General features: G+C 37.6%; 2 protein-coding genes across 2 annotated transcripts; both read left to right on the forward strand.

Annotated features, from left to right (window-relative positions):
• The first annotated feature begins 49 nt into the window (after positions 1-49).
• fam117aa (family with sequence similarity 117 member Aa) lies at positions 50-14087 on the forward strand. The gene is made up of 8 exons (XM_039687400.2): positions 50-579; positions 4636-4784; positions 8278-8367; positions 8842-8961; positions 10529-10645; positions 10727-10853; positions 11160-11313; positions 13454-14087. Exons 1-8 carry the CDS (start codon positions 459-461, stop codon positions 13722-13724), a joined length of 1149 nt encoding a protein of 382 aa, XP_039543334.2. The 5' UTR covers positions 50-458; the 3' UTR covers positions 13725-14087.
• Positions 14088-15894: 1807 nt separating this feature from the next.
• Positions 15895-24777, forward strand: slc35b1 (solute carrier family 35 member B1). The gene is made up of 9 exons (XM_089128418.1): positions 15895-16495; positions 18335-18438; positions 18589-18719; positions 18796-18826; positions 19580-19740; positions 19826-19952; positions 23111-23217; positions 23356-23509; positions 23952-24777. The coding sequence occupies exons 1-9, from the start codon at positions 16374-16376 to the stop codon at positions 24002-24004; spliced, it is 990 nt and encodes a 329-aa protein (XP_088984544.1). The 5' UTR covers positions 15895-16373; the 3' UTR covers positions 24005-24777.
• The last annotated feature ends 1258 nt before the right edge of the window (positions 24778-26035 follow it).

The raw sequence follows: 26035 nt of genomic DNA on the forward strand, positions 1-26035 counted from the left end.
CAGCAGCCAATCACAATGGAAACATGTGTTTAGACGCTGTGCAGTGCTCTGAACCCGACACGAGCGTGTAGGTTGGCTGTTGTCAGATTTTGCATTGAAGAAGAATTGGCAGCAGCCCATACAATGTAGTTCTGCTCCTCAACTATAAGTTTAGTAGGCCAAGTGGAATAAACCGTTTTGGACGGTGCATACAAGTTTGTGTTTTTTCACACAGAACAATAACGGCTTTTGTTGAAGTAATTAGTTTAGAAAAACTTCACTATCACCACAAAAGAAAGTAACGTTAGCTGACTAGCTAGCGAGTGTGCTAAATTAAAATATTTCCATAAAACTTTTATTTTTTGACGGCTAAGTTGGACGAAAACCTTTGCTGGAGTATCAGCTTAGGGTAAACGCGGTTGTTTGCGAGATTCGTGAACTTTTGAAAGACTTCTTAAAGCAATAAAGCTCCTGTGGGAATGTCGTGTCGGAGTGGAGTGACCCGGGTGGGTAATCAAGGACTGCAGCCCCTCCGAGCCACGGTACCGTTTCAGCTGCAGAACCGAACAGCACCGCGCTGCTGCAAAGACACAAAAACAGGTAAAGAAAACACCCACAAAAGCGCTTTTTAAATCATCTTGTTTATTTAGTAATATTCGCAAGTGTCATATCCACTCAAGCCCTTCTCCTTTGGTTGGTGGCCTATAATAATTATAAAAATAACGATAACAATAATAATGTGAATGGAAAATCTGCAGAGTTCTTGTGGTTTTGGCTTCAGTGCAACGGTGTTCAAGAAGTTTCTCAGTGCACTGAACGACCCCCCACCTTATTCCCTACATGTTTTGTGGCCAAGATGGTCACAAAGCATGGCATGGGCTTGAATAAACAAAGCAGGTCTGTCGTATCAAGACACTTTTTGATGTCTATTTTAGATGTTATTGCTTGCCTGCAATATTTTATAAACTCTGATCAATGTTTTTTGCCATGTTCAGCGCATAAACAGTGTGTCTATCCAGTTCTCAGGAGGTCTGTTTTTCTTCACCTTAAATATCTAACAGTCAGCATCAGGAAAAACAAATTGCAACTGTCACATTCCTGTGATCTGCTGTTACACACCTGTATGTCAGATTTGGAAACGATTCTTACATTGTTTTGTGTTGCTCAAGCATTTTACTAAATATAACTATTTTAATAGCCTTAGTATCATATATCAGTCTTCAAACTTTTTTCAGGCCCTCTTGTTGGCTAGAGAGACGGAGCAAGGACTCCTTACATGTTGTGTAAAAATGAGTGTTTCATATTAAACCTGGCCTATAATAACACACGTGTTGTACAATATTCATGCATTTACATAGTTTATGATGGTTACTTTACAATCATTTAATTGACAAAGTTGTATACTTGTCTTGTACATTGTTTGTATTTAATAAAAATAGGTTTTAGATTTCAATGTGATAAATAATCTTCCACCAAAATGAGTTTTAGATAAGTAGTTCAGTTTGGCAACAATTGTTAGACCAATGTTTGTCTTACATGATTGACATAACTGCTATATTGAACAAAAGTGCTATGTTTTTAGTGAAAACATACTAACATACTTTGGTCTTAGTGTGACATTTTTCGTAGGTGTCAGGCTGTCTCAGGTATTTTACATCAACATTTCATCAACTAGGTGAGAATACTTTGAAAGTCTTGTCTTTAGTTTTAGGACAATGTGTGAATCACAAAGGGTCTTTTATATCTGAGTGCAACCAGATCGTCACAATGCCTTGTGGAGAGGAGTAGGTCTTCCACACAACAATCTACAGAGAGAGATAGAATGACCAAAATAATTTTTGTTTTATTGTTACCAAGGCGGTAAACAACAAATCCCTCTGGTCTCTTAGCATTTGTGCTCTTGTTTATTGTGTCATGTGCGCTGCTTAGCATTTCTTTTAGCTACCAATATTGAGTATAATTTTCTTAGCTTGAATTCCTTGGTGCAAAATTTCAGGAGTTTTTCCAAAAAAAATCAGTGCTGAATATGCGGTCAGATTGTTTTCTTCTTGGTCTGTTCATGTGTAATCTGTTTAAAAAGTAAATATGTTCTTAAGCTTCTTAAACCATCACTGAATTTAGCACAATATCATGGCATGTGTTTATATGCTTTGGGTGCACAAAGGAGCACAAGCGGTGGCCAGAGGTTCATAGTGTTAGGATGTTCGGCGTAAATTTAGTCCATATGCCAGTATGTGTATTTTTGTATCCTGCCCACTGTGCTTGAAGGGTTTGATTTTAAACTATGCAGCTCATTGGTCATGTTCATCCATGTGCAGCCTCATCGAGAAAACACAAACGCATGAAACCTGTCAAGAACATGTCCAAGTCATGTTTAAACACAAATCCCTATATATAAGTATGTACATGTATATGCGTGATACTTACAATAAGGTTTCATGACTTAAAGGGATAGTTCACCCAAAAATGAAAATTCTGTCAGTATGTACTCACCCTCATGTTGTTCCAACCCTATAAGACCTTCATTCATCTTCGGGACATGAATTAAGATATATTTGATGAAATCTGAGAGCTGGATCATTCCTCCATAATTGTCCATAGGCTTCTTGAGGGATTGAAACTTGCCGACCTCGAAAAGTTATTAAAGACATCGTTAAAATCGTCCAAGTGACTACAGTGGCTCAATCTTAAGTTTATCAAGCGACGAGAACACTTTTTGTGCGCAAAAAAAAAAAAAGACTTTAAAAGACTTTATTTCAAATATTCATTTCCTTCTCTCTGGGCCTCAAGTCAGGTTACTAGTTTAACGGCGTATGATCAGTTGTTTTACGTCACATGCATCACACACATGACCAGCGTCGGCCAATAGTGAGCCTATGTGTGGTGTAGCTCTACGCAATTACACTAGTTTAACTGACTAGACGCTCAAACAGAAGGAAGTGAATAGCTGAAATAAAGTCGTTATTTATGTTTGTTTTTGCATGCAAAAAGTGTTCTCGTCACTTGATAAAGTTAAGATTGAGCCACTGTAGTCACTTGGACGATGTCTTTGTTGTTGTTTTAACGATGTCTTTAAAAACTTTTTGAGCCCAGCAATTTTCAATCCCTCAAGAAGCCTATGGACAAGTGATCCAGCTCTCAGATTTCATCAAAAATATCTTAATTAGTGTTCTGAAGATGAACGAAGGTCTTACAGGGTTTGAACAACATGAGGGTGAGTTAATACTGACAGAATTTTCATTTTTGGGTGAACTATCCCTTTAACTACTTTAGTGAACTAAGAATGAACAGTACTTTACAACATTTATTAATTTTAGGTAACGTTAAATGCTCATTGTTAGTTGCAAATGTTTTGCTCATTGTTAGTTCATGTTAGTTAATATACTAACTAATGTTCACTAATGAGGCCTTAGTGTCCAGTGTTACACACACACACACACACACACACACACACACACACACACATATATATATATATATATATATATTATCAAACACCACACACATTACCTCATTTCGGTAATGAGAATGTGGAAATGTGCTTAATATGCAAAAAAAAAAACTTGATTTGCAAAAAAAGAGGTTTTGTTTTATTTATGCAAATGTATTTCTCGTGAAATTCACTTATACATATATTCTTGCAAAATATCAGATTAACCTTACATGTCAAAATCTTCTGCACATAGTCACCCAACCTGCTTTATTCCACACCCTCAAACTCCATGACAAAATACACTCTGTGCAAGACAAGTATGCCTTGTTTAACACCCAAGAGTAAACTTCCACCATCAAAAGTTTCCCAAAGACCCCGAGGCGGGGAGAGGTGAATGGATGAAGGAAGGACCTGACAAGTTCGGAGATCAGGTGTACCATTATTAGTTTCTATGACATGATCAATGCACAGAAGAAAACGATCCCGTGTACATGTGAAAATGATTCTCTGGAGTATTTCGGGCAGGAGCTTAAGAACAACCTTGTCTACAGTGTGTTGATGAAGCAAGCACCAGGATGTTCAGCATCCGTTACGACAACAGCGTCTATTTATAATGAGTCTTTCATGCTGGGAATGTGTCTCAGTGTGAGTTACAAGTGGTTGAAATGGAGTGGTTATTAAACGCAAACAAACATCATCAGAAACACGTTTAATGTCAGAGCTGTGGCACAGCTGCTAGCTGATCTTATACTCCTTTCTGGCTATCAATGGACATTCAGGCTTTAGTGAATCCGTTTTTTTCTGTTAAAATGTTGTACCTTTTGTCAGTCCAATCGACTGATTTAGAAATGAGTAGACCATCTCCTTCATAATGACTTTTTGCTTTCCTGCAAATTAAGCGCATCTCTCACCTGATTTTCATTACCGTAATGCTAAACTAGTACTGAAATGAGTTTTTATACATTTAAAATACAATTATTCTGTTTTTTAAAAAAGCTTTTCCAATTGCCAGTGCAATTAAATTAATTAAAAAGGAGTTTACTTCTAGCTTATTGTTCACAGTGCAAATGGAGGGTCAGTCTCCGCAAGTTGCATTGTTGGAGACAATATTTCACGCAATGTACTTTTTTATTTTAAATTGTTGAATTTTATTTATTTCAAAAAAGAAACGCATCTCACTGTTTTCATTCTCTCATTCTGCGTCCCCTGTCCTGTCTGTGTAGCCGAGTGCAAGACGAAGGGCCGCCCTCCGAAGCCAACCTTGCGACGCACGTTATCTCTGGACACTTTGGTGGGACCATACCTGCAGGGCAGTTGGCCTAGGGAACCAGAGTGTCAGCCCCTTACCTGTGTCAATGACAAAGCCACACAGGTGAGAACTATTTGGTTTAGGAGGAATATTCCTTTAACCCAGTCAGTGATATTAATAACAAACAAAGAAGGTCCTGTCTGACCATGTGCAGTGAAGTCTTTACTACTCCCTGGGGAGTAAAACAGACCCTTGGTTAGATCTGCGCTATGTGATAACAACTCACTGTAAAAAATATTTTCAAGATTTGTTATCATAACATTTTTTCTTTTGTCAAATCAACTTAAATAATTTATTTAGTTCAGATAACATATAATTTTGAGTTTATGATGGTTAAATTAATCTCCTTCATTGTATTAACTCACTTTTTCCAGTTCAATGAACTTAAAATTTTAAGGCAACCAGGTTACTTACTTTTTAAGTTAAACCATCAATATTTTTTTACAGTGTGTTCATAATTCTGTATGTGGAAGTTGTAACACTTTTGTTGTTTGCAAAGTGTATTTCTTAAATGGCTGTGGCATGGCGGGGTTGTATAAGAAAGCAGACAGGGTTGTTAGTGAAAGATCTTGGCTTTGGGGAGAAAGAGTTCGGCTGGTAATGGAAGGAGTTTAGGAAAACACAACTGGGAACGGCAGCCATATTGTTTTTTTCCAAATGGTTTCCATATGGGTTCCTGGAGCACTGCTCCAACATGCCTGCTGGGGTTGGCCTTTTTTAGTCAGACACAAAAGTTGAAAGTCTTTCTGCTGGGACTGTTCATTTTGTTTTTATTTGGTTATGGTTTGATTCTAATCCGATTGCATGTCAGTTGATTAGATTTTGATTCATGTGGACATAATCTAATGATCAAAAGTTTGGGCTCAGTAACATAGTAACTAATACATTTTTAAATAAATGAATACCTTTATTCAGCATTGATACCAATGGCATCAAAAGTGACAGTAACAACTTTTATTATGTTACTTTAAGAGCTGTTTATTTTAACTTCCTATTCATCATTGAAAGCAGCACAACTAAATAAACGTTTCTTGAGCATCAAATCAGGACATTAGAAGAACATTAGAATTATATTTCTGATGGATTGTATGAAAATAATGATGCTGAAAATACTATCATAGGAATACATTACATTTTGAAATAATATTATGTAATATTACTGTTTTTAGGTTACTGTTTTCGTTCAAATAATCACAGCCTTGGTGAGCATATGAGACCTCTTAATGTTTGTCTATTTTAATTATAATATCCATTTTGCTTACATATGAAAGAAATTCTCTCTTTGTAAATTCTGCAAATAATACTGTGAAATGGAGCTGCGTGATAATGGTTAAACTGATAATACAGATGATTTATAATCACAATTAGTAATCAGAAAAAAAAATTAATCAGAATTATTGCACTTTCATGTAAGCACAAGAGATTCATATGCATGGTTTTCACCTCTTCTAGTTTTCTGATTTATTATATTTAGTCAAATTATATAATTCAAATAAATTCACACATAAAATATTTTGTTTAATAATTTTTTTATTAAAACAATAACACATTTTTTTCAAATATTTTTTTTTTTAACAAAAAATTAAGTATTACTTCCAATACAGTTCCTCACTGAGATTTAGTTGCAGCAAACAGCACAAGCGTCCTTGTGAACAAACACAAATAGGCTTTTTGACACTCGTTTGAGCAGAATATTGCAATGGAGATCAAACACCAACAGACATGTTTGGCAGTGTTATCAGATCAGAGAGTACGTGACACATGGTTGTCAGTTTGGGAAGATTAAGTAAAACACTGGGAAGAAATTGTATCTACTTAAAAGAAAAGCTTATTTAAACTCTTGACACCTGGCAACCCCAAGCTTGTGGAGTCTTGTTACCAATGCAAGATTCAACATTTGTGGTGTGGAAAAAAAAAAAAACACTTGGAGGATGAACAACCAGTGGGCAAATATTTTGACAATTATGATTAATTAATTGAGAGAAGCATTAATTGTGATCAAGATTAAATGACAGATAACCCATCTTTTTGGACAATTAAAAAAAAAACTGTCTCATAGAAGTCATTTGTTTTTGAAACTACATAGCAACACCCTGGCAACCATCCTACAAAGATATAAAAATGTACTTGTATTTCTAAGACACTTTGCATCAGTGTCTGTTTGGATGGTCGTTGCTTCCTTCATAGATGCTGCTTCCAGTCTGGCTGTGTCTCTCAGCAGGTGATCTGCTATGCTTGCAGTGATAACCGGTCACCCACAAAAAGGTTTTGTTTAACATGACCTTCATAGTGACCGTCCCCCTCAACCCCTGCCACACACACACAATGCACAAGCAGATGCACACCCTACTTTCAAATATTCACTTTATTGACGAACAAATGCAGCTCACTTTCTAGTGGACCTGCAACAGTTAACAATTATACAGTCTTAAGACACTCTCTCTGTCCAACCCCCGATCCGAACGCCCACTTGAGTGCAGACGGGGACTTCTGAAACTTTAGCCAGCATCTAGCGTGCTGTGCATACAGACCCTTGAACTTAATGTCCGTTTATAGGCGTAATGCCACGGCAGCCTGGTGTGGGCTGGCAGACAAGCCGGTGTCCAGGCAGAAAGGAATCAGAGCTGAATTTAAATTTAAATCGACTCGCATCCCTGCCCCCGCTCAGCCACGTGAAACCTCCAGCCACTGAGCGGACGTGCTTGGTTCTGCTCTCGCACCCTGGGGGCCGGAGGTGATGACATGTTTCAATATGGGTTACTCCAACTGCGTGTTGTTACATTAGCAGCATCCACAATATATTCGTGACCGCTGACAGACACAGGAAGAGAGGGACCTGACATAGGAGGACGACACTTTATTTGGGTTACGGTAGGCTCTGAGATGGAGCTAAGTGATTGGGTAACTTGGAGAAAATCGTTCAGTGTTCGGCGATACAGTGTGCTTGTGTGCACTAGGTGGGCACTTCTATCTAGGATATCATGACGGTATGTACGTGTCTGTCTGTATGAGTGCACTTGAGGACAAACACGTTTGTTTTTTTCTTCCACATCTATGAAATGTGGTGCAGCGGAGTCAGTGGTTTCTATCATGCACATCTCCGCACAGCTGTGTGTTGGGCGTATGTGTTTGTTCCAGGTGTCTCACACATTAGGTCCCATATTCAAATACACTTAGTGAGGCGCGGAAGCAGCTTTGTGCCATTTGTGAAAAACATGTCAACACTTGGTGAATGTTGTGCACCACTCAGGAACGGATGCTTTCGCTCAAACTGGTGCATGAAAGAACAGAATCGCTTTGCATTGTGTTTGTCTCTGTTAAAAGAGGGTTATGAGCTGTCTTGTGTTCAGTGGAAAGGTCTGGAATACTTTGTGCAAAGACTCAGGGTGTTTAGGGTAGATGATATTCAGTGGAGGGAGGGAGGTTTTGATTATCCTGAATGAGCTGAAGCTTTTTTGTGATGTCTCTGAGAAACCATTTTTGGTGTGAGTATTTGAAAATCAGTAACTTTAAAATTAAAACACTTATTGAATGCTGGCTTTCTCGCTTTTCTTAGACTCCTAGTTCCTGGGTAGAGGAGACAAGGGGGCGGAGAGGTGGTCACAAGCGCTCGGCATCATGGGGTAGCGCTGAACACCTTCGAGAGGTAAGTACTTGATGTTGGGTGGAAATTGTTGTTTGCTATTTGAGACTAAAAGTAGGCCTACTTAAAGAAGAACTGTCCATTGGCCTACATTCAAATCTCATGTTTTTATTATTATTGTTACTATTATTGGAGCCAGTATAATTGTTTCAATCTATTAATTCCAAGGATTGGTAGCTGGGATAGACTTTTAAATTTGTAAAAAAAAAAAAAAAAAAAAAGGAAAAAAATAGTGTATCCAAATATTGGATCCATATCCATAATCATTATGACACGATTAAATAATATATAAGCAGTTTAAAATGAAATAGTGAAATACACATTACCGTTCTAAAGTTGATAAGATTTTTGTAAAATGTTTTTGGAAAGTCTTTCTGTTCTGCTCACCAAGGCTGCATTTATTTATTTATTTTTAGCAGGTTAGCTTTCACCTCGTTATAAGTTTACATCTGATGCGTCATGTTTCTCTTCTCTCAGGTTGCTAAACTTCGCCAGTCCTTACAAAAACGCTCCAGACATGCACCTCCTGCCATGGACTGTGACCACACTCACCAACACATGCACAACAGCCAAACACACACACCTGGAAGTACACAGGTAAACATGAGCACAAACCTGAACAATTTCAGAATGTATCAAGTAAAGCTTGTTCACATTAGTGACATCAACGGAACAGTCAAGGGCATTTATAAAGGTTGTGCTTGTTTATGAGCTGTGATTATGAGCTAAGCCTCTCAAATGGGCCCACATCTCACTAGCAACAGATTTAAAAAAAGAGCAGCTTTACTTAGATGGTGTCAGTGAGCTACAGCCATTGATATGGCACACACACACACACACACACACACACACACACACACACACACACACACACACACACACACACACACACACACAGCTGGTTATGTTACTGTATGTAGCAGTGGCTCTCTTTGTACAGTAGAACATTTAAATAGAGGTGAGAATATGCACAAATCTGTTTGCATTAGATGCATGTATATTATATTACATGCATATACAGGTTAATCTCATGTGTTCAGGTTACGCCAAACCACAAAACCAAAAGATATAACCAATATAATATATATATATATATATATTTGTTATAAAATAACAATAAAATAAAATGACTGAATGAATCATACAATTCTTAATTTTAGAACTAAGACCAGACATTTTATACACATCAGAACCCAAAACACATAAAAGGGGTGATGAACTGAGAAATCAAATTTTCCTTGAGCTTTTGACATCTGAGAGGTCATCATATTATGAGAATATCCTATAAGTTTCAGAACTGAAAACGTCCTTGTTAGTCCAATAAAAGCTTTTATTGACACCAGCCTCAGCAAACGACTCGTTTTTCAAAGTGGGAAACTATGACGTCAAAGAGGATAAAGCACCACCCCCACAGAAGAAGATCAACACCTACATCAACACGGCCGGTTTAGCCCCGCCCACCGATTCGCGCATTACACGCATAGCTAAATAACATAGGCCTACCTTGTGATGACAAACCAGATCAAGCTACAGAGCAACACAGAATATTGTGCAGTGCCTGGTTGTGGAAGAAGTCAGTGGCTGCATAAGCTTCCTCTGGACTCCAATTGGGTTGCATTGATAAACTTTATTTTTAATGACGTTCCAGCTGATGAGGGTAAAACATTGTCGTCTGTTCGCTTCATTTCACTGAGGATTGTTTTGTAAACAAGACTGGATTTGCAGACCGATTAAGAGTAAAGAACGGTGCTGTGCCGTCTATATTGGATCCGACAGGAATGACATGAACACACGGACTCTGGGTCGAATCATTTTCAAAACAATTTCCCCCAAGTGCATCAACAAGTGAGTTGAAACTCATTATAATATGCAAAACTGTTCTCCACTCACAGCAGTGGGCGTTTACTTCCAAGACTTAAGTGCGAGACGCCCATAAAAACCCAGCGTTTTTCAGACAGGCTCAAAACTAAGGTAGAAAATAGCCTATTACTTATTCATTTTTATGTTTTTGAATGTAAAAACCAAGCGAACGTCATAAGTCGACCTCAGACAACAAGATAATAAAATTTAAAAAGCCAGGTCATGACCCCTTTAAAATTTGTAGCTTTTCTGTTGTGACATTTTGGTTTATAGGTCTCTTTGATTGTTTTGTGTGTGTGTACAGACGATGCCCCTCGTTCCGCTCAGCCGATTGGCCCCCAGACTGAGACGGAGTGTGGAAGGACTGAACCTGGAGCTGGAGGGAGTCTTTGTGTCTGAAACAGCAAAGGAACAGCATAAAGTCAGTGTGTGTTTGTATGTACTTGTATTTCTGACATACAATTTCAGCTCAAAATCATCTGTAACCACTGTGTGTTTTTAGATCCTTGATGTACCAGATGGTCACAGAGCCCCCGTCCCAGCTCAGAGGTACAGCAGCGCTTCACAGAGTGACCCTTCTCCTGCCCAAATGTCCCCATCACACTCTCCCTGCACCATCACAGATGCCGGTCAGTCACTCTCTTTGGTTGATTGAACGAGCGATGTGTCCAGTAGTGATATAGTAAATGTTATATCCAATATCAGTTGGTCTATTTTTGCCGTTTTAATGTTCCATTTGAAATTGGTACAAGACGGCAAGAATGTATGTGTTGATAGACTAACAATTAGAAAAAATAGCACAAACTAAACTTGCTCTTAGTTATGCCATTCATATTTTATCAATGCATGACAGTAAGTCTGTGTAAAATTGTTAATTTTTGAAATCTGTTCAGCTGATTATTCTGTTTCTCTGACTCTGTGTGTGTTGTGTTTAGATATGATTGTGTGCGGGCCGCTCTGTCCACCTTCCTCTCCTCCTCTATGTATGTCTGAGCCGCCATCCTCATCTCCTCGTCCCAACAAGACGTATGTCTTCCAGAGAGAACCTCCAGAGGGCTGCGAGAGAGTACGTGTGTCCGAAGAGGCCATGTAAGTTCAGCAAAAACATGAACTAGGCATATCAATTGAACACATTAATATAGTGTTATTAATAGTGTTGGTGATAATCAATATTCCTGTCTGCCACAATAATGTAAATGACATTATCTTGAATTAAGGGCAGAAATTGATAATCTGGGACGGGTATGGGGTTGAACGACTTTAGATTTTTTTTAATGTCAACATTTATGTAATGAAAGTCGTTCATTGATTCACAGCTATGGCATGTGACACAGCGCTCCTACATAACAGCTTATTTTTGCTAGTTTGTTTGTCTTTGGGTCATTATATTTCTCACAGATTTCTCTTTCTAAATCAGGTATAGATAAAGTAACAAAGTAACAACATTACATTTATTTGGATGTTTTAGTGTGAGAGAGAGAGCGATTGCATGTGAATTTATTTTATTGATAAATCACAGAAGAGTTTACGGTACATTTGTGCGCTACTGAATGATTGTGTGTGCATAATCTTCACATGATATGCACGCTACTGTCTGTGTGTGTGCATAATAGAGCAGTTTAGAACAACGATTAACTTACCTGTATAATAAGCTGTGTAAAACGTGCATTCACGTGATTGATTTTGAGAATCCAGATGGTATAATCAAACATATCTTATGGAGGGCTTTCTGGGTATGCATTTATTTTTAATTTGAACTGAAACGGAGCGTAAAAGTGGACTTTAAAGTTGCCTTATCCTGTTGCGCCCTCTATAGGCCATGAATGATCAGAGACTAGTCTGTTCAACCCCTAATATGGGTAGAATATTAAATGAACATTTATTTAATCAGGGTGCTTAAAGGCTTTAACTCAGTTATATCAAATTTAAAGCCATAAGAATTCATAAATACCTTAAACTGTAAAAGAAAAGTAATGATTTCGAGAGGGGGACTGAAAAATTTGGGGACTGAAAACTTGAATCACGATATGGTTTAATAATCTTTTAAAATACGTTACTGTTGCGCACTCTACTGGCTCGTGTTTTCAGAGCAGTACACAATCAGTAAATATCGTGAGTTTATGACAAGCGATTGCTTATTGATCTACTGTTGATGAGTTAACATTGTTTACCTTCTTTTATATCATACGGGCAAATTCGGGGCATTTCTGAAGCAGCTGCATAGGGTTTACCCAAGCGGCAACATTCTAATCTGAAAAATGAAGCCCACCCGGAAGTGCGAAAAACTGCAATACATCTAAAATCCGCTAGGGGCAGGTCCCAAAAAGGAACAAATTTCCATAGACCCCATGTTGAAATGTCAGTTTTCACAGTATAAATTCATGCTTTTACAGGTTGGTCCCATGGAATTTTATTGTATTTTTGGATAGGTCCCGAGTGCCTGACAACTGTGAGGGGGTGATTTTTTTTTTTCTAACTCGTTAGATCGTATTTAGATATAAAATGTATGACAAATAAGGCCGGTTAACTTTGATTGACAGCTGATAACGGGTTGCGCCGAGTGGAATTTGACATCTCGGCCATGATCTGACACATACCACCTCTGTATCCTTTCTGAACATTTGTATTTTCCAATATGGCGCCGCCCATACCCCCCATAAACAGCTTCAAAACTGTTCTTCAGAAAGTCTATGGGTGATATCACAGATGCTTTGTCCACATTTTTTACAGTCTGTATGGGTTTACCCCTATATTTCTGCTGTTCCATAAGCTCCACCTACTGTCAGAGAGTGAAACTCCAATACCATTCAGCCTGGGGATCGAAAAGAAGCTAATGTGCTGATTCCAAAAATTTAAACAATTAGGATAGGATTTATATTTTAATCATTTAAAATATAATTATTTCTACTTTGCATTTAAAAAAAAAACATTTTAAAGGCTGAAATGTGAGGTCTATCATTTTATAAAATTTTTTGTTTTCATCAAAACTTGTATTATTACCTGTTACTGTAGTTGTTTAAATCATGTTATTGTTTGGATGTTACTATAGATATGACTCTACCCAGTTCATCGGTATTGTTTACTTTTGCAGTTAAAAAAAAAAAGCCTTAAATTGGATTTTAAAAACCCTGTTAATCAATCTGCTTATCATGCAGTTAATTTCATTAAACCAATCATTTGATCAATCGATCCTAATATTAACCATTTTCAAAACGTCGATTCTTTTCAGCCTTGCCTGTCATGGAAATGCGCCTCTTCAGCCTTCCTGCCCTGACCCAAACAAGGTGAATTTCACGCCTCACGGTGGCTCCGCCTTCTGCCCTGTCAGTCTCCTCAAGCCCCTCCTCCCTTCAATGGACCTCTTATTCCGTGGCCTGTCTGTTTCCCCCGTCACTGGCTGTTTGGCTCAAAGTGCCGCCCCCTGCCAGACACCGGGACATGGTGTGGGTGGTTATTTGAGTGGCGGCGCCCTCCCAGACCCTACCGCCACCTCTCTGTGAATGGGGGACATGCACAGCAAAAAAGAAAGAAAAACAAAAGAATGGTGTGCCTTTGTTCCTATCATCAGAGACTTGGACATTAAAGCGTTTCAGAGAGAAGTAGCTTTTCAAGAAACAGCTCGTGCCATCCACCCGGTAAAATATTTGTTTTTGATCGGCACAGAGATTTAAAAAAATCATGATGCAAGAATGAAATGGACAACTTTTCGTCCACTATAGTGGACTTTCTCCAATGTGATTTGCGTCCTTTTGACCTGAGGACACACTCCACTTGGCACTTGTGATCATTTTGTTTCACGTTATAGCAATTACCTTTTGGTATGTTTCCTCTAATTTCTATAAAACTATATTGATGACTATTCATCAAATGTGTAAGAATATATTTTTAGCTCTGTCAGAACAGAAAATGGTCATTTTGAACATTCATTATAATATTTTGTCTTTTGGACAGACTATCAAACATATGTGTTTCACTCCATGATGATTTTACAGAGCTGTGGATGAGTTTCTTAATTCAGCATTTACAGATAAAACGAAAGAGACACTAAGAGAGTCTCTCATCAGCTGTTCATTGTAGTGGCATTTCATCTTGACAACTGATGTTTCAGGTATTTTGAAGGCTGGGGTTTTTTTTTTTTAATAAAATATGCTTTAGCATGTCTATTTAGTAGTTAAGAATGTATGCATTTAGACATCATTAAGATGAGCTCTGATATGTAGGCGTTCAATGAATGTCAACAAATCTTCAGAGAGAGTGAAAGGGTAAAATCTTAAGAGATAAGAGAAAATCTTACAAAGCTTATCAAGAAAATATCCTGGTCATACGTTACTACCTCCAATCAAAAGAAATTATTTTTAGTCTTTTTTTTCATATTTTTTGTTACTGTATTAAAGTAAAATTAAAAAATAAATAAATAAATATACTTATAAAATAGGTCCTAAAATATACTTCATTATTTTTCTATTTTTTTTTTTTTTTTGGATTGAAATATGATGGGGATATTTTCTTTATGGATTCTGAGATCCACAGAACCTTTGTAACTGTTTACAGTTCTAATTTAATATGGGAAAGAAGGCAGAGGCCATTATTCTGTTGTTTATTCAGAGGTCTTCATGAATAGTGGGCCGTTCACACATAAATTCAGACAATAACACAGACAGGACCCCATTAAGGGTTTATTTTGCTACACACTTGATTAGTGCGCTGTATGTTTTACTGAATTTCACTTCAGACTTGACTACTATTCTTACAACAGTGGTCGTATTGTTCAGTTCATTGAGCACCAAGCTGGTTATGCAAACACTTTACACAGGACACAAGCAAATTTGCTGCATTCAGGTTCAATATGTGCACATCATAAGGAACGAAACTTCCAGCAAATTATTGTTTGCTGACACTGCACTGTTATTATCCCATTTTTTTTAAACATGGATTGTGTCTCAGTCTTGGCATCATCCATTCAGTTTTTTAAGGTCTCGCTCGTTACCTTGTTCTTTAAGGGTGCTGTTTTGATAATATTGTTCTCAGATTGTTACTGTTATTGTTATGTTGAGTACAGTACAACAAATATTTTTGTCGCATATATTGTACATTTTATGTTACTCAGTTTTGGTTGCCATAAATAAGAAACAAACTAAAAGAAACTAGTGTGTTTTCTGGTTTGTATAAAATCTTTATGTATTCTTGAGCGTATATATATATATATTACATTTTAATATACAATTATATATTTGCGTTAAAATGCAATACCAGTTTAACCTAGAATAAAATTGAAGTACACATACACGTAATGCTTGTAGAAGAATTCTACGCCCCGCCCTCTTAAAGATTCCAGCACTGTGATTCGCTGCTTGTCGTCATCTTTTGCTTATTTGGACCAATTGAAGTAATACACATACCACTACGTAAAATCCTAACTGCTTATTCTCAAGAAAGCCCCCACAGATTATTTTATAGGGATTTGAATATAATGCCTACATTAAAGTAGCAGGGAAATATTTGTACAATAATGAATAAAAACATAGATTTAGAGGAAAACCCCATGATGTGAGGGATGTCACCGGGGTAAGGCAAATAACGACATGCACTTGGTTTAAAACGGTATTTTAATTCTTAATAATTTCAGGCATATCAGCAGATTGCACGAATTTCTTCGGGCCCTTCTACTCTAGAGTCATTTGACGCGTCAAATGAAAACATTTATTAGAGACTGCCCAAGCAGTAAATATCACTACATGTCAAAAACAGAGCATTAACTCAACACCTCGAGTACAACATTAGTTAAGCGTTTGGGGCATTATCTAGAGAAAAAAGCCGCATTTTTAACCGCATTAACTCATTTTCATCATGCGGTTGTTTGGACACAGCTAGCGCGCGCTACAATAACATTACGGATCTGTAAATAAACTGAAACCTAAATAAACTGAGCAACACGACTGGTAGCGTAATATCGTTGTTATATTAAGAGGATTTAAGACTGTAACGTTAGATGTTTCATCGGAAGAAGGAGAGCATCATCATCAGTACAGAGAAGAGGGGGATCTAGAGTCGAGCTACCGATCACCGGTAGAGTGGATCGGGACGCAGTAGCACGGGGTACGGGGAGCGGGGCGGTTTCCGTGTCCATACCGAGAGTGCTGGACGATAACATGGCCGCCGTGAAGGCGACAAGCAAACCGTCTATCTGGCAGAATGAACGGCTCCGGTTCATCGTCTGCTTCTGCGGGGTGTTCGTGTGCTACTTTTACTATGGAATACTTCAGGAGACAATGTGAGTATGAAACCGCATTGCATTTGAAGAGCATACTGTCACATAGGGTATAACACCGTTTAATCATCATTAGTTGCTGTTATTGCACTGCTGTCTCTGTCCATGTGGTTGCAAGAACAAGTAGAGACTAGAGAGTGGAAATTACCCTTCATCTATTTCACCTTGCTTGTTGACACTGCATTCTCTAGTATATTATAAAGCAGACTATGGTAAAGCCTGTTAACTGTTGTCAGCCTCTTTCAGAGAAAGAGCTCTGATTTATCGCAGACAGTTGTTTTATTGTTCTCAAAAAAACAAGCTTGTGGCAAGCTCTTTTAACATGGCTTTTTTTTTTCTTTTTTTTCTTTTTTACTTTTAACAACCTTTTTGACTCCAATGCTCACCTTGAATGCTCCTCTAATGTAAGCTGATGGCCTTCTGGTGCATCTGTTGTAATAAGTATGATGTCAGTTTAATGTTGTACATCTTTTCAGCATTTTTATTAATAAGTAACTCATTTTATGTTCCGGGCTTATTCCCCCCCCTTGGAGTTTGCTGAGGTCCCAGAGTTAGTCTCAACTTGAGAACCACTGCTATAAACTCCACTAGTATCTAGGCCTATTACATGATATAATATTTAATTACTAGTATGTTATCTAAGACACTGGTTCAACTCTATCGATAACTTTTGACTAGAGTCTTTTCCTGTTGCTGCTAGCAAGTATTCATTAGCTGCTAGTGCTTATTCATACTTAAATTAATTCCAGTTTAAGTCTAATATAGTTACACTCACTAGGCAAATGGGTAACAGATATTTACATGTACTTGCTTGTAATAACAGTAAATTATGCATAATTACATTCAACTAACCTTTAACCAAACGCTAATCCTACCCTAACCTAACTATTAATTAATATTATTCAGTACTTACTTGCATATATAATTACACTGTAACATGTACATCTTAAATTTAAACGTACCCACCAATAGTTTCCACACAGATCTAAAATTACACGGTAGTGTGTAATAAGTATTGCAGTGGTGTCTCTTCAGTTAGTACTGTGAAAAACTTGACTAGATGCTTATGTAACTATTTGAAAAGTTACAAGCAACTAAGAATAAGTACTTTTACATAATGGTTAGTAAAACTGAAATGCGTACCAGCAATAATTGGAATATGTATTAGTTTGAATCACGGATCTTGCAGCCAAAACAATGTCAGCAAACTCAAATGTGCAAAAAACAGATCGATATGGTTTCTGATTGGCTAAAACGGTGCAGGCCACCTCCTTTCTCTAAATTGACAATCGTAAGATGTCAAACTGTGAGATCATTATAGATCATTAATTATGATTAACCGGGGGTAACACCCCTACTCTTTTCCGAAGGACATCCTGGGATTTTTAATGCCCACAGAGAGTTAGGACCTCTGTTTAACGTCTCATCCGAAGGACGGTGCTCTTTGACAGTATATTGTCACTGTCACGTTACTGGGGCGTTAGGATCCACACAGACCACAGGGTGAGCGCCCCCTGCTGGCCTCACTAACACCCCTTCCAGCAGCAACCTGGTTTTCTCAGGAGGTCTCCCATCCAGGTACTAACCAGGCTCAGCCCTGCTTAGTTTCAGTGGGTGACCAGTCTTGGGCTACAGGGTGATATGGCTGCTGGCAGTTGACCTCTCAATGTCATGAAGACTTTTTTTTATCAAGCAGTAAAATGAGTCGCTGTGGTAAACAACAGTTTCTTCCCCAGCCACTGTTGGTTATTTATACCACAAATGAAATGATCATTAAGTATCCTTGTTCCAAACAGCTGTTCCCTTCAATCCCACAATACCTCTGTCTTCTTTTTCGTCCAGCACGCGAGGAGACTACACTCACTCAGGGAAGACGGAGAAGTTTCGTTACGCCACCACCCTAGTCTTCATCCAGTGCATCATCAACGCTGCTTTCGCCAGACTCTGTGAGTCAAACCTTTGCATCTTCTGGTAGTGTTTTGGAGATCATGTCTGACAGTGCATTGTCACATTATGGCACCACTTGTATGTGTTGCTGCATGTGTTTGAATTCCACTTGCAAGTAATTCTGCATTCTCTCTATGTTATGTTTGTAGTAATTCAGGCTTTTGAGAGCTCAAAGCAGGACCACACAAGAAGCTGGCTCTATGGCTTGTGTTCTCTATCGTACCTGGGCGCCATGGTGTCCAGTAACTCTGCCCTGCAGTATGTCAACTACCCCACACAGGTCTGCAGCTCTTTACTCTTGTATCGCTTTTTCTCTCCCTCACAACAACCTGCTCATGAGTCTTTCTTCCTTCTAGGTGTTGGGAAAATCCTGTAAACCAATTCCAGGTAAGAGACTTCAGTGTCCAAATACTTTTTGGGCTAAGGTAGCTGTCATTTTCATCTCATCTGGATGTATTAACCATATTTAACCAGGATAGTCTCTCTGAGAATAAAAATCTTTTTTTTTCTGGCCAAGAATGGACTGCAGTTAAAGTCCCAAAATTACAAATCACCAATAAATATTAAATTACAACACTTACAAACAGTTGCACATCATTGAGTCTTCTTCCAGTGACCGAATAATAGTTTTGAAATATTCCGTAGGCACTAGAGTTTGTAATTTCAATTTCGTTTGGTGTCGATTCCATTCAAATGAAGCTGCAGACACGAAAGCCCTTTTTCCCAATTCAGTTTCTTTTATTTCTGCTTGCCTCACATGTTCAAAAAAAGCATATGAAGAGTTCAGATGCAAAAGCCTCTAAGTGCCATTTGAAATTTTTTTTTCTAGAATTATCATTTTTATCAAGCTTGTATATTTAAGTTCAGTGATTTCACTTAAATGGCAATGATAATTACCTATTAATTGTTATTTAAGTGAAATTGCTGAACTTAAATATACAAGTTTGATAAAAATCATCATTAAAGAAGAAATTTTCAAATGGCATTTAGAGGCTTTTGCATCTGAACTCTTCATATATAATATTTATGTTTGTTCTCTTTGTTTCATGCACATTTTCTTAGCCACACAATAGAAACCTCTGTGGATTGTTGGCATTGGTCACATCTACTCATTTTGCTTGTGTCTCTTTGGTTCCACAGTGATGATTCTGGGTGTCACAATCCTGAGGAAGAAATATCCCACGGCGAAGTATCTGTGTGTGTTTCTAATCGTCGCCGGGGTCGCCCTCTTCCTCTACAAACCCAACAAAGGCTCCAGCGCATCAGATGATCACACATTTGGCTTTGGAGAAATGCTGCTGGTCGGGCTCTGTTTTTAATCTGTTCTGTATAACATTTCTAGTCCTCTGTGTGAAGATGATCTGAGGTGTGTTTCTTTGGTTGTAGCTGCTCTCTCTGACTCTGGATGGGCTGACAGGTGTATCTCAGGACCACATGAGGGCGCGCTTCCAGACGGGAGCCAATCACATGATGCTGAATGTTAATATGTGGTCCACACTGATCTTGGGAGTAGGTGAGTTAAATAAAGGGTCCTGATTTATTATAGGAACATTGATACATGGTTAGTGAAGGTACTAGTTATTAAAGATAAAAAAAACAATAGAATAAACATTTGTTGATTGGATTTACTTGTAATATTTATAAGAAGATTTATGTTAAGCCCCTGGGGTAAAAGAGATTCTAGATACTTTTGATTTTGATCTTACATATAAGTGTTATACATCATTTGATCCTCTTAAGTGTCTATTTTTTGTGTATACACACAATAAAAACAAAGTGTTGTGCTTTTCGCTAAATAAGGACAAATAAACATGATGTGCGTTCTGCCATCTCTCTCAATATGAAGTCCATTCTGAAACGCGTCTGAAAATGAACTGTGACTCAGCGAATATTTGTCACACATGCATGAGAAATATGACTATATAGCTTGAATTCTCTTCTTTTAAATGAAATATTTTGTATAAAAAAAACCAAATATTCTCAGTTTATGTAATCTGTATGAAAAAAGAGATGTCAGTCGTTCACGCCCACATCATCTGGATAAAACGCATCACGTTTAATCAGACTCATGTACTTTACGAATCTGAGGAATAATACTATCGTAATGATAATCCTGGACAAAATTACCTCGGAAGTGTTTAGTTTCGTTTCAAGGAGCAACGGAACCAGCTGAGGTGGGATAGTAAGTTATTTATTCTTAAGTGCTTTGTTCGAATCGTGATATGTAATAGTGTCTCTAAACCGCAAAAAGACTTATGAATCGTGTTTCTGTGTGAGAATGAATGAGAATGAGACCCCTCTCAGTTTGATCTAATGCAGTCCATTAATTATTTTTATCATTATTATTATTTTTTTAAAGAATTAAAAATGAGAATAAATGAACTGCACAGATGCGTGCTGTTGTTTACTACAGAACAGCTTGCATCTGTGCCGTATAAGCAACGTTACAGACGAAATATTAATGTTTAGATGCTGCTCATTTGTTAATAAATATATAGTATTGGGATGTTTTGTCAAAAAATAAAGTATATTGAAGTATTTACTACGATGTTTTTTATAGTATTTGTTCCAATATTCAAACTAATGAATCCTTAACTTTAAAATGCGTATGAAATCTATACTTTTTACAAAGAAAGATTACACTTGAAATATTGTTAAAATTGTAATTGGTGTTGATTTACATGTGAAAACTTTTTAATAAAATAGCAAAAAATATATTTACAAGGTAGAGGTAAGCAATAGGTCTTAATAGGTCAATATGAGCCTTTTCATTAAATTATCGATTATTGTTTTTTTATTAGTGACACATTTGGTCGAGGATATATTCCAAAACTTTCTGAAAATACAGTATGGGAATTAACTGCATGGTCACTAAATGTTTACCTTGGATATTATACAATTTGCATGAATACAAAATAAGTCCTCACATTCTTTCCTGTGGTACAGTGACATACCTGTATGAAAGGCTCATTATGTGGGTCATTGTTGTCTTAGGTGTGAACCAGAGCATAATTCCAGATCATTCATGCCCTTTCCCATTCATGCCAATTTTCTCCCTTTCCCACAACCCATCCACTGAACAGAGAAGAAAAAAATATATAATAAAAAATATACACGATGTATAAAAATAAAATTAAAATAATAAACAATCAAAATGAGAAAATAATTATGTTACTGCATTTCTGATCAAATAAATGCAGCTTTGGTGAGCATAAGAGGCTTGCTAACTAACTAAATTTTGTTGCCTCGATCAGCTTTTTAAAACCCTTTTAGAGCAAAGGATTTTAGTACCCTTCCTTTTTTCCCTCCAAGTTTTTTGTACTAAGTGGATGTCTTCATTTACATTTACATTTAATCATTTAGCAGACGCTTTTATCCTAAGCGACTTCCAAATGAGAGCAATAGAAGCAGTTCAGCTAACACTAGGACAACAATATGCAAGTGCTATGACTCCTCTCTGTTTCATCTAATGCAGTCCATGATTTTTTTATCATGATTATCATTTTTTAATAGAATAGAATAGAAAAGAAAATATTAGTGTTACTGGATCAAGTGCTTCCGAAAAAGAAGCGTCTTCAGCTGTTTCTTGAAAGTGGCTATGGACTCCGCAGCTCTGGTTGAGTTCGACAGATCATTCCACCAGCAGGGAACAGTCATGGTAAAGGTCAGAGAAAGAGATTTTGTGCCTCTTTGAGATGGTACTCACTTGCAAAGCACAAGTTTCTGGATTGCACATAAGTCTGAAATAATGAGTTTAGGTAAAAGGGAGCAGTGCCAGTGGTTCTGTAGGCCAACGTCAGTGACTTGAATTTAATGCGAGCGGAAACTGCCAACCAGTGCAGGTTTGTGAGGAAAGGAGTGACGTGTGCTCTCTTCGGCTGATTAAAGACCACTCTGGCATCAGCATATAGAGGTTTGACAGAGTAAGCTGGAAGACCAGCCAGGAGAGCATTGCAATAGTCCAGTGTGGATAGAACAAGCATAGGAAAGCCCTGAGGCTGATCCTCCTAATGTTGTACAAGGCAAATCTACATGACTGGGCAGTTAGCAATGTGGTCTATGAAGTTCAATTGATCATCAATTACAAGCCCAAGATTCCTGGCTGACCTTGATGGAGTTATGGATGATGAGCCTAGCTGAATGGAGAAGTTGTGATGAAGTGTTGGATTGGCCGGTTCATGGTTTATGAATCGTATACTAGTATTTCCATCAGACCAGAGCTCATTGTCAGTACATCTTCCTCCAGCAGGGGTAGCTCTGGCTCTATTAGTCTTGGTGGTGTTATTATTTCAGGGTTGATGGGAGCAACCCTGCTGATCCCCAGCAGCTGTTCAGTCGGTCTGCCTCAGCTCTGAAAGGCATCTGTTCCTCACTTTTAATCTTTAATCTCATCACACATGCAGCAAACTTCCTTCCTTCCAAAACACTCATTATGAAACCAGAGCTGTCCTGTGGTGCTCTCTGAAGTTATCCGAAATAATGAATAGTTTTTGTCAAGTTTCTCCTTTAACTAGGCAAATGGAAAATGATACAGAGTCCAGAATTAACACTCAAGCCCAAATGCAAGTAAAAATGGGCTTTGGAGAGTAAAGTTATTTGCCAACCTCATTATGGCTATATTTTATATAACTAAATGACATACATAAAGAACATCTCTTTCTTTCTGCATAGTTGTGCTGTGGAGCGGGGAGGTGTGGGAGTTTTTGACATTTACTGACCGCCATCCTGCCATCATCTATAATATCCTCCTGTTCGGTATCACTAGCGCTCTTGGACAGGTGGGTTGACATACAAAAGAACAGCATGATCATTTATTTATTCATTCTTTCACACAAAAAATATGGTAATAGTTATTAAAAGTTTAAGTAATACTTAATCCAGGGGTTAAACATTTATTCTCCGCTTTCTTCACCTAGACATTCATCTTCATGACTGTGGTGTATTTTGGACCGCTCACATGTTCCATCATTACTACGACACGGAAGTTCTTCACTATCCTGGGATCAGTGCTGCTCTTTGGGAACGTCATCAGCCCTTTGCAGTGGTTTGGCACCATCCTCGTCTTCCTTGGTGAGTGAAACTCTTATGTCTTATATTGATTATTTACATAATACTACTGTTTAAAAGTTTGTTTTTGAAAGAAGTCTCAAATACTCACTGATTATTTGATCAAAAGTCTATCAGTTTTGATAAGTTCAATGCGTCCTTGCTAAATAAAAGTATCAATTTCTTTTTCAATCTTACTGACCCAAACTTTTGAACAGTATTGTGTATAATTATATATATGAATGTATTTCAGTTTATTAAAAAAAAAAAGATTTTTATATTTGTTTATAAAATTAATTTGACGAATTTAAGCATAACGTTTTTGATCAACCACTTTTTACTGGTCGGGTACATCTAAGCTTGTTAAAGTTGGGTTCTGTCGAACAGCACTAATCAGTCCAGAGCTGGTTGGCCATAATGAGCAGATGTATAAGAAGCTCAACCATGACTCTGCTCTGTCTTTCAGGCCTGGGACTGGATGCCAAATTTGGAAAGTCTCCTAAGAAGACGCCACACTGAAGACTGAAAACGTGTGTGTGTGTGTGTGAGCGTACATGGATGCCTGCTTTTGAACCCTTGAGACAAACATACTTATTCTTTAAACACTTTACAACACTAATTCCATCATTGGGGTACTTCAGAGATGATATTTTTAGTGCTCAAAATATTGTTGACATTCTGAACATTTAATAATGGGATCTATTTAACCCATCATCTCTCAAAATGGAATCCATGGTAACAGAGGGACAGTGCAAATATATGTCTGTGCCTAATCATAATCTGTTAAGATCATAAGGCGAAATCTAAAAGAGAAAGGTTGGATACAGTGAAAGATCCTATTTAATACTATAGTCTAAAAAAATGCACACACTGATTGTACTTCCTAGAAGACTCCAGCAGGGCAACCACAGAATTTTTTAGCTACCCCAATTCGTACTTTTTGACACATTTATATATACATCAAGAAATGGGGATTCAGTTCTGCCTTAATTTAGGTGGTGAATTATGTTTAACGTATGATAATTGTCATTGCATTCCCCAGGTAGCGTGTGTGTGTGCGCGTGGGGTGTTTACTTTGTGTATGTAATGCACAAACACCTGCTGTATAGATGAATTATTTGTCAAAACATGGCTTTTTCATACCAGATGTCATATTTATATTCTTGTGTCTCATGTCTTGTTTTGAAGTCAACAAAGCAAATGTTTAGAAAGTTGACATTTTTTTTACAAAAGAATCATCTGCATTATAATGCATCCTTGTGTCAGAATAAAAATTGAATTTTATAGATTGATTCTACTCTGCAACTCTAGTACCAATGAATCTCTTTGGCATCATAACGGGTGTTTAAATAAAAGGGAAACTCAATCAGGTTGCAAAGAAGATGCTGTTGACCAGCTGTCATCGGGGAACGTCTGCCAAAAACGCTGCTCGTGTCTGCCATCATCGTGTTCTCGCCCTGGGGAGAGAAATACAACCAAGACATGAATGGGTTTGTGTTTTCAATCGCACCTTTTAAAGTGCACGTCTTGTTGCGGTACAAAACACATCAGTGGCACATCAGAGAACGCAGTGAATGGACTGGAGCTGAAGATGCAGTTAAACTGGATGAAATGTACCTGACGTGAGTCAGCCATCCACCTCTCATAATCGTGATCGCAATGGAGAACAGTCGCCGTTTGCTTAGCAGGAACTCTGAGGAAAGGTTAATGTGCAATTCAAAGCACAAAATGAAATTGGAGGGAAACAAACACGGCCGGATGTCAAGAAGGCAATCTGATTAAAAGAGCCCGCAGAGGAGAACTAGTCTGGCAGCACAGCAAAACTACATTTCCACACACGCCGTTTGAACAAGCTGCCCTGAGGCTGTCCTGGCTAAAACGATGATGAAGTGCTTTTCTCCTTTTTCTCTTTCTCTCTGTTATTTTAATCTCATCCTCGTTTTTGAGATGAGCACTCAATTGAGGCTATGTAAATGGGAATATGTAAAGGTGGTTTTGTTAACGCATGCTGTGAATATAAAGAAGTGAAAGCAGGATGATATGGTTCTCAAAAGTTGTGGTAACGTTAGTTCAGAGTAAGGTAGTAGTATCAATATGCAAAATAGGGACACAATGTGCTTAATTGTCATGAGAAAAAATAATGCCACAACGCAAAATAGGCTATAAGCTTTATTTAAAATTTTAATTTTATTTAACCTCATATCAATAACCTTATTTATTATTATTATTATCTTTAATCTTTGAGGTGAAATATGACACAGCACAACTCATTTATTGTCTTAAATGAGCAACTCGGGTGAAACAGATCAATTAAGTGCTCGGAGAACCAGTTTAAAAACTATTGATAATGAAACTATAACTAACGTTACAGATAATATTGTATGACAAAGAGAAAAAATGTATGCATGGTTTATATTTGCCCGTTTAAAAGGACATTTCTCATTCATATAAAACACAATTCGACCTACAACGACCTTCTAGTCTAAAGTCCTTAAATGTTCTTTCTGATGTGGGATCAGATATCTAAAATCAAAAGTGTTCGTGCGAACT

This window comes from Pimephales promelas, chromosome 3 (assembly GCF_988280905.1).
Source record: "Pimephales promelas chromosome 3, fPimPro1.hap1.1, whole genome shotgun sequence".
In the NCBI taxonomy this organism is placed as follows: Eukaryota; Metazoa; Chordata; class Actinopteri; order Cypriniformes; family Leuciscidae; genus Pimephales; species Pimephales promelas.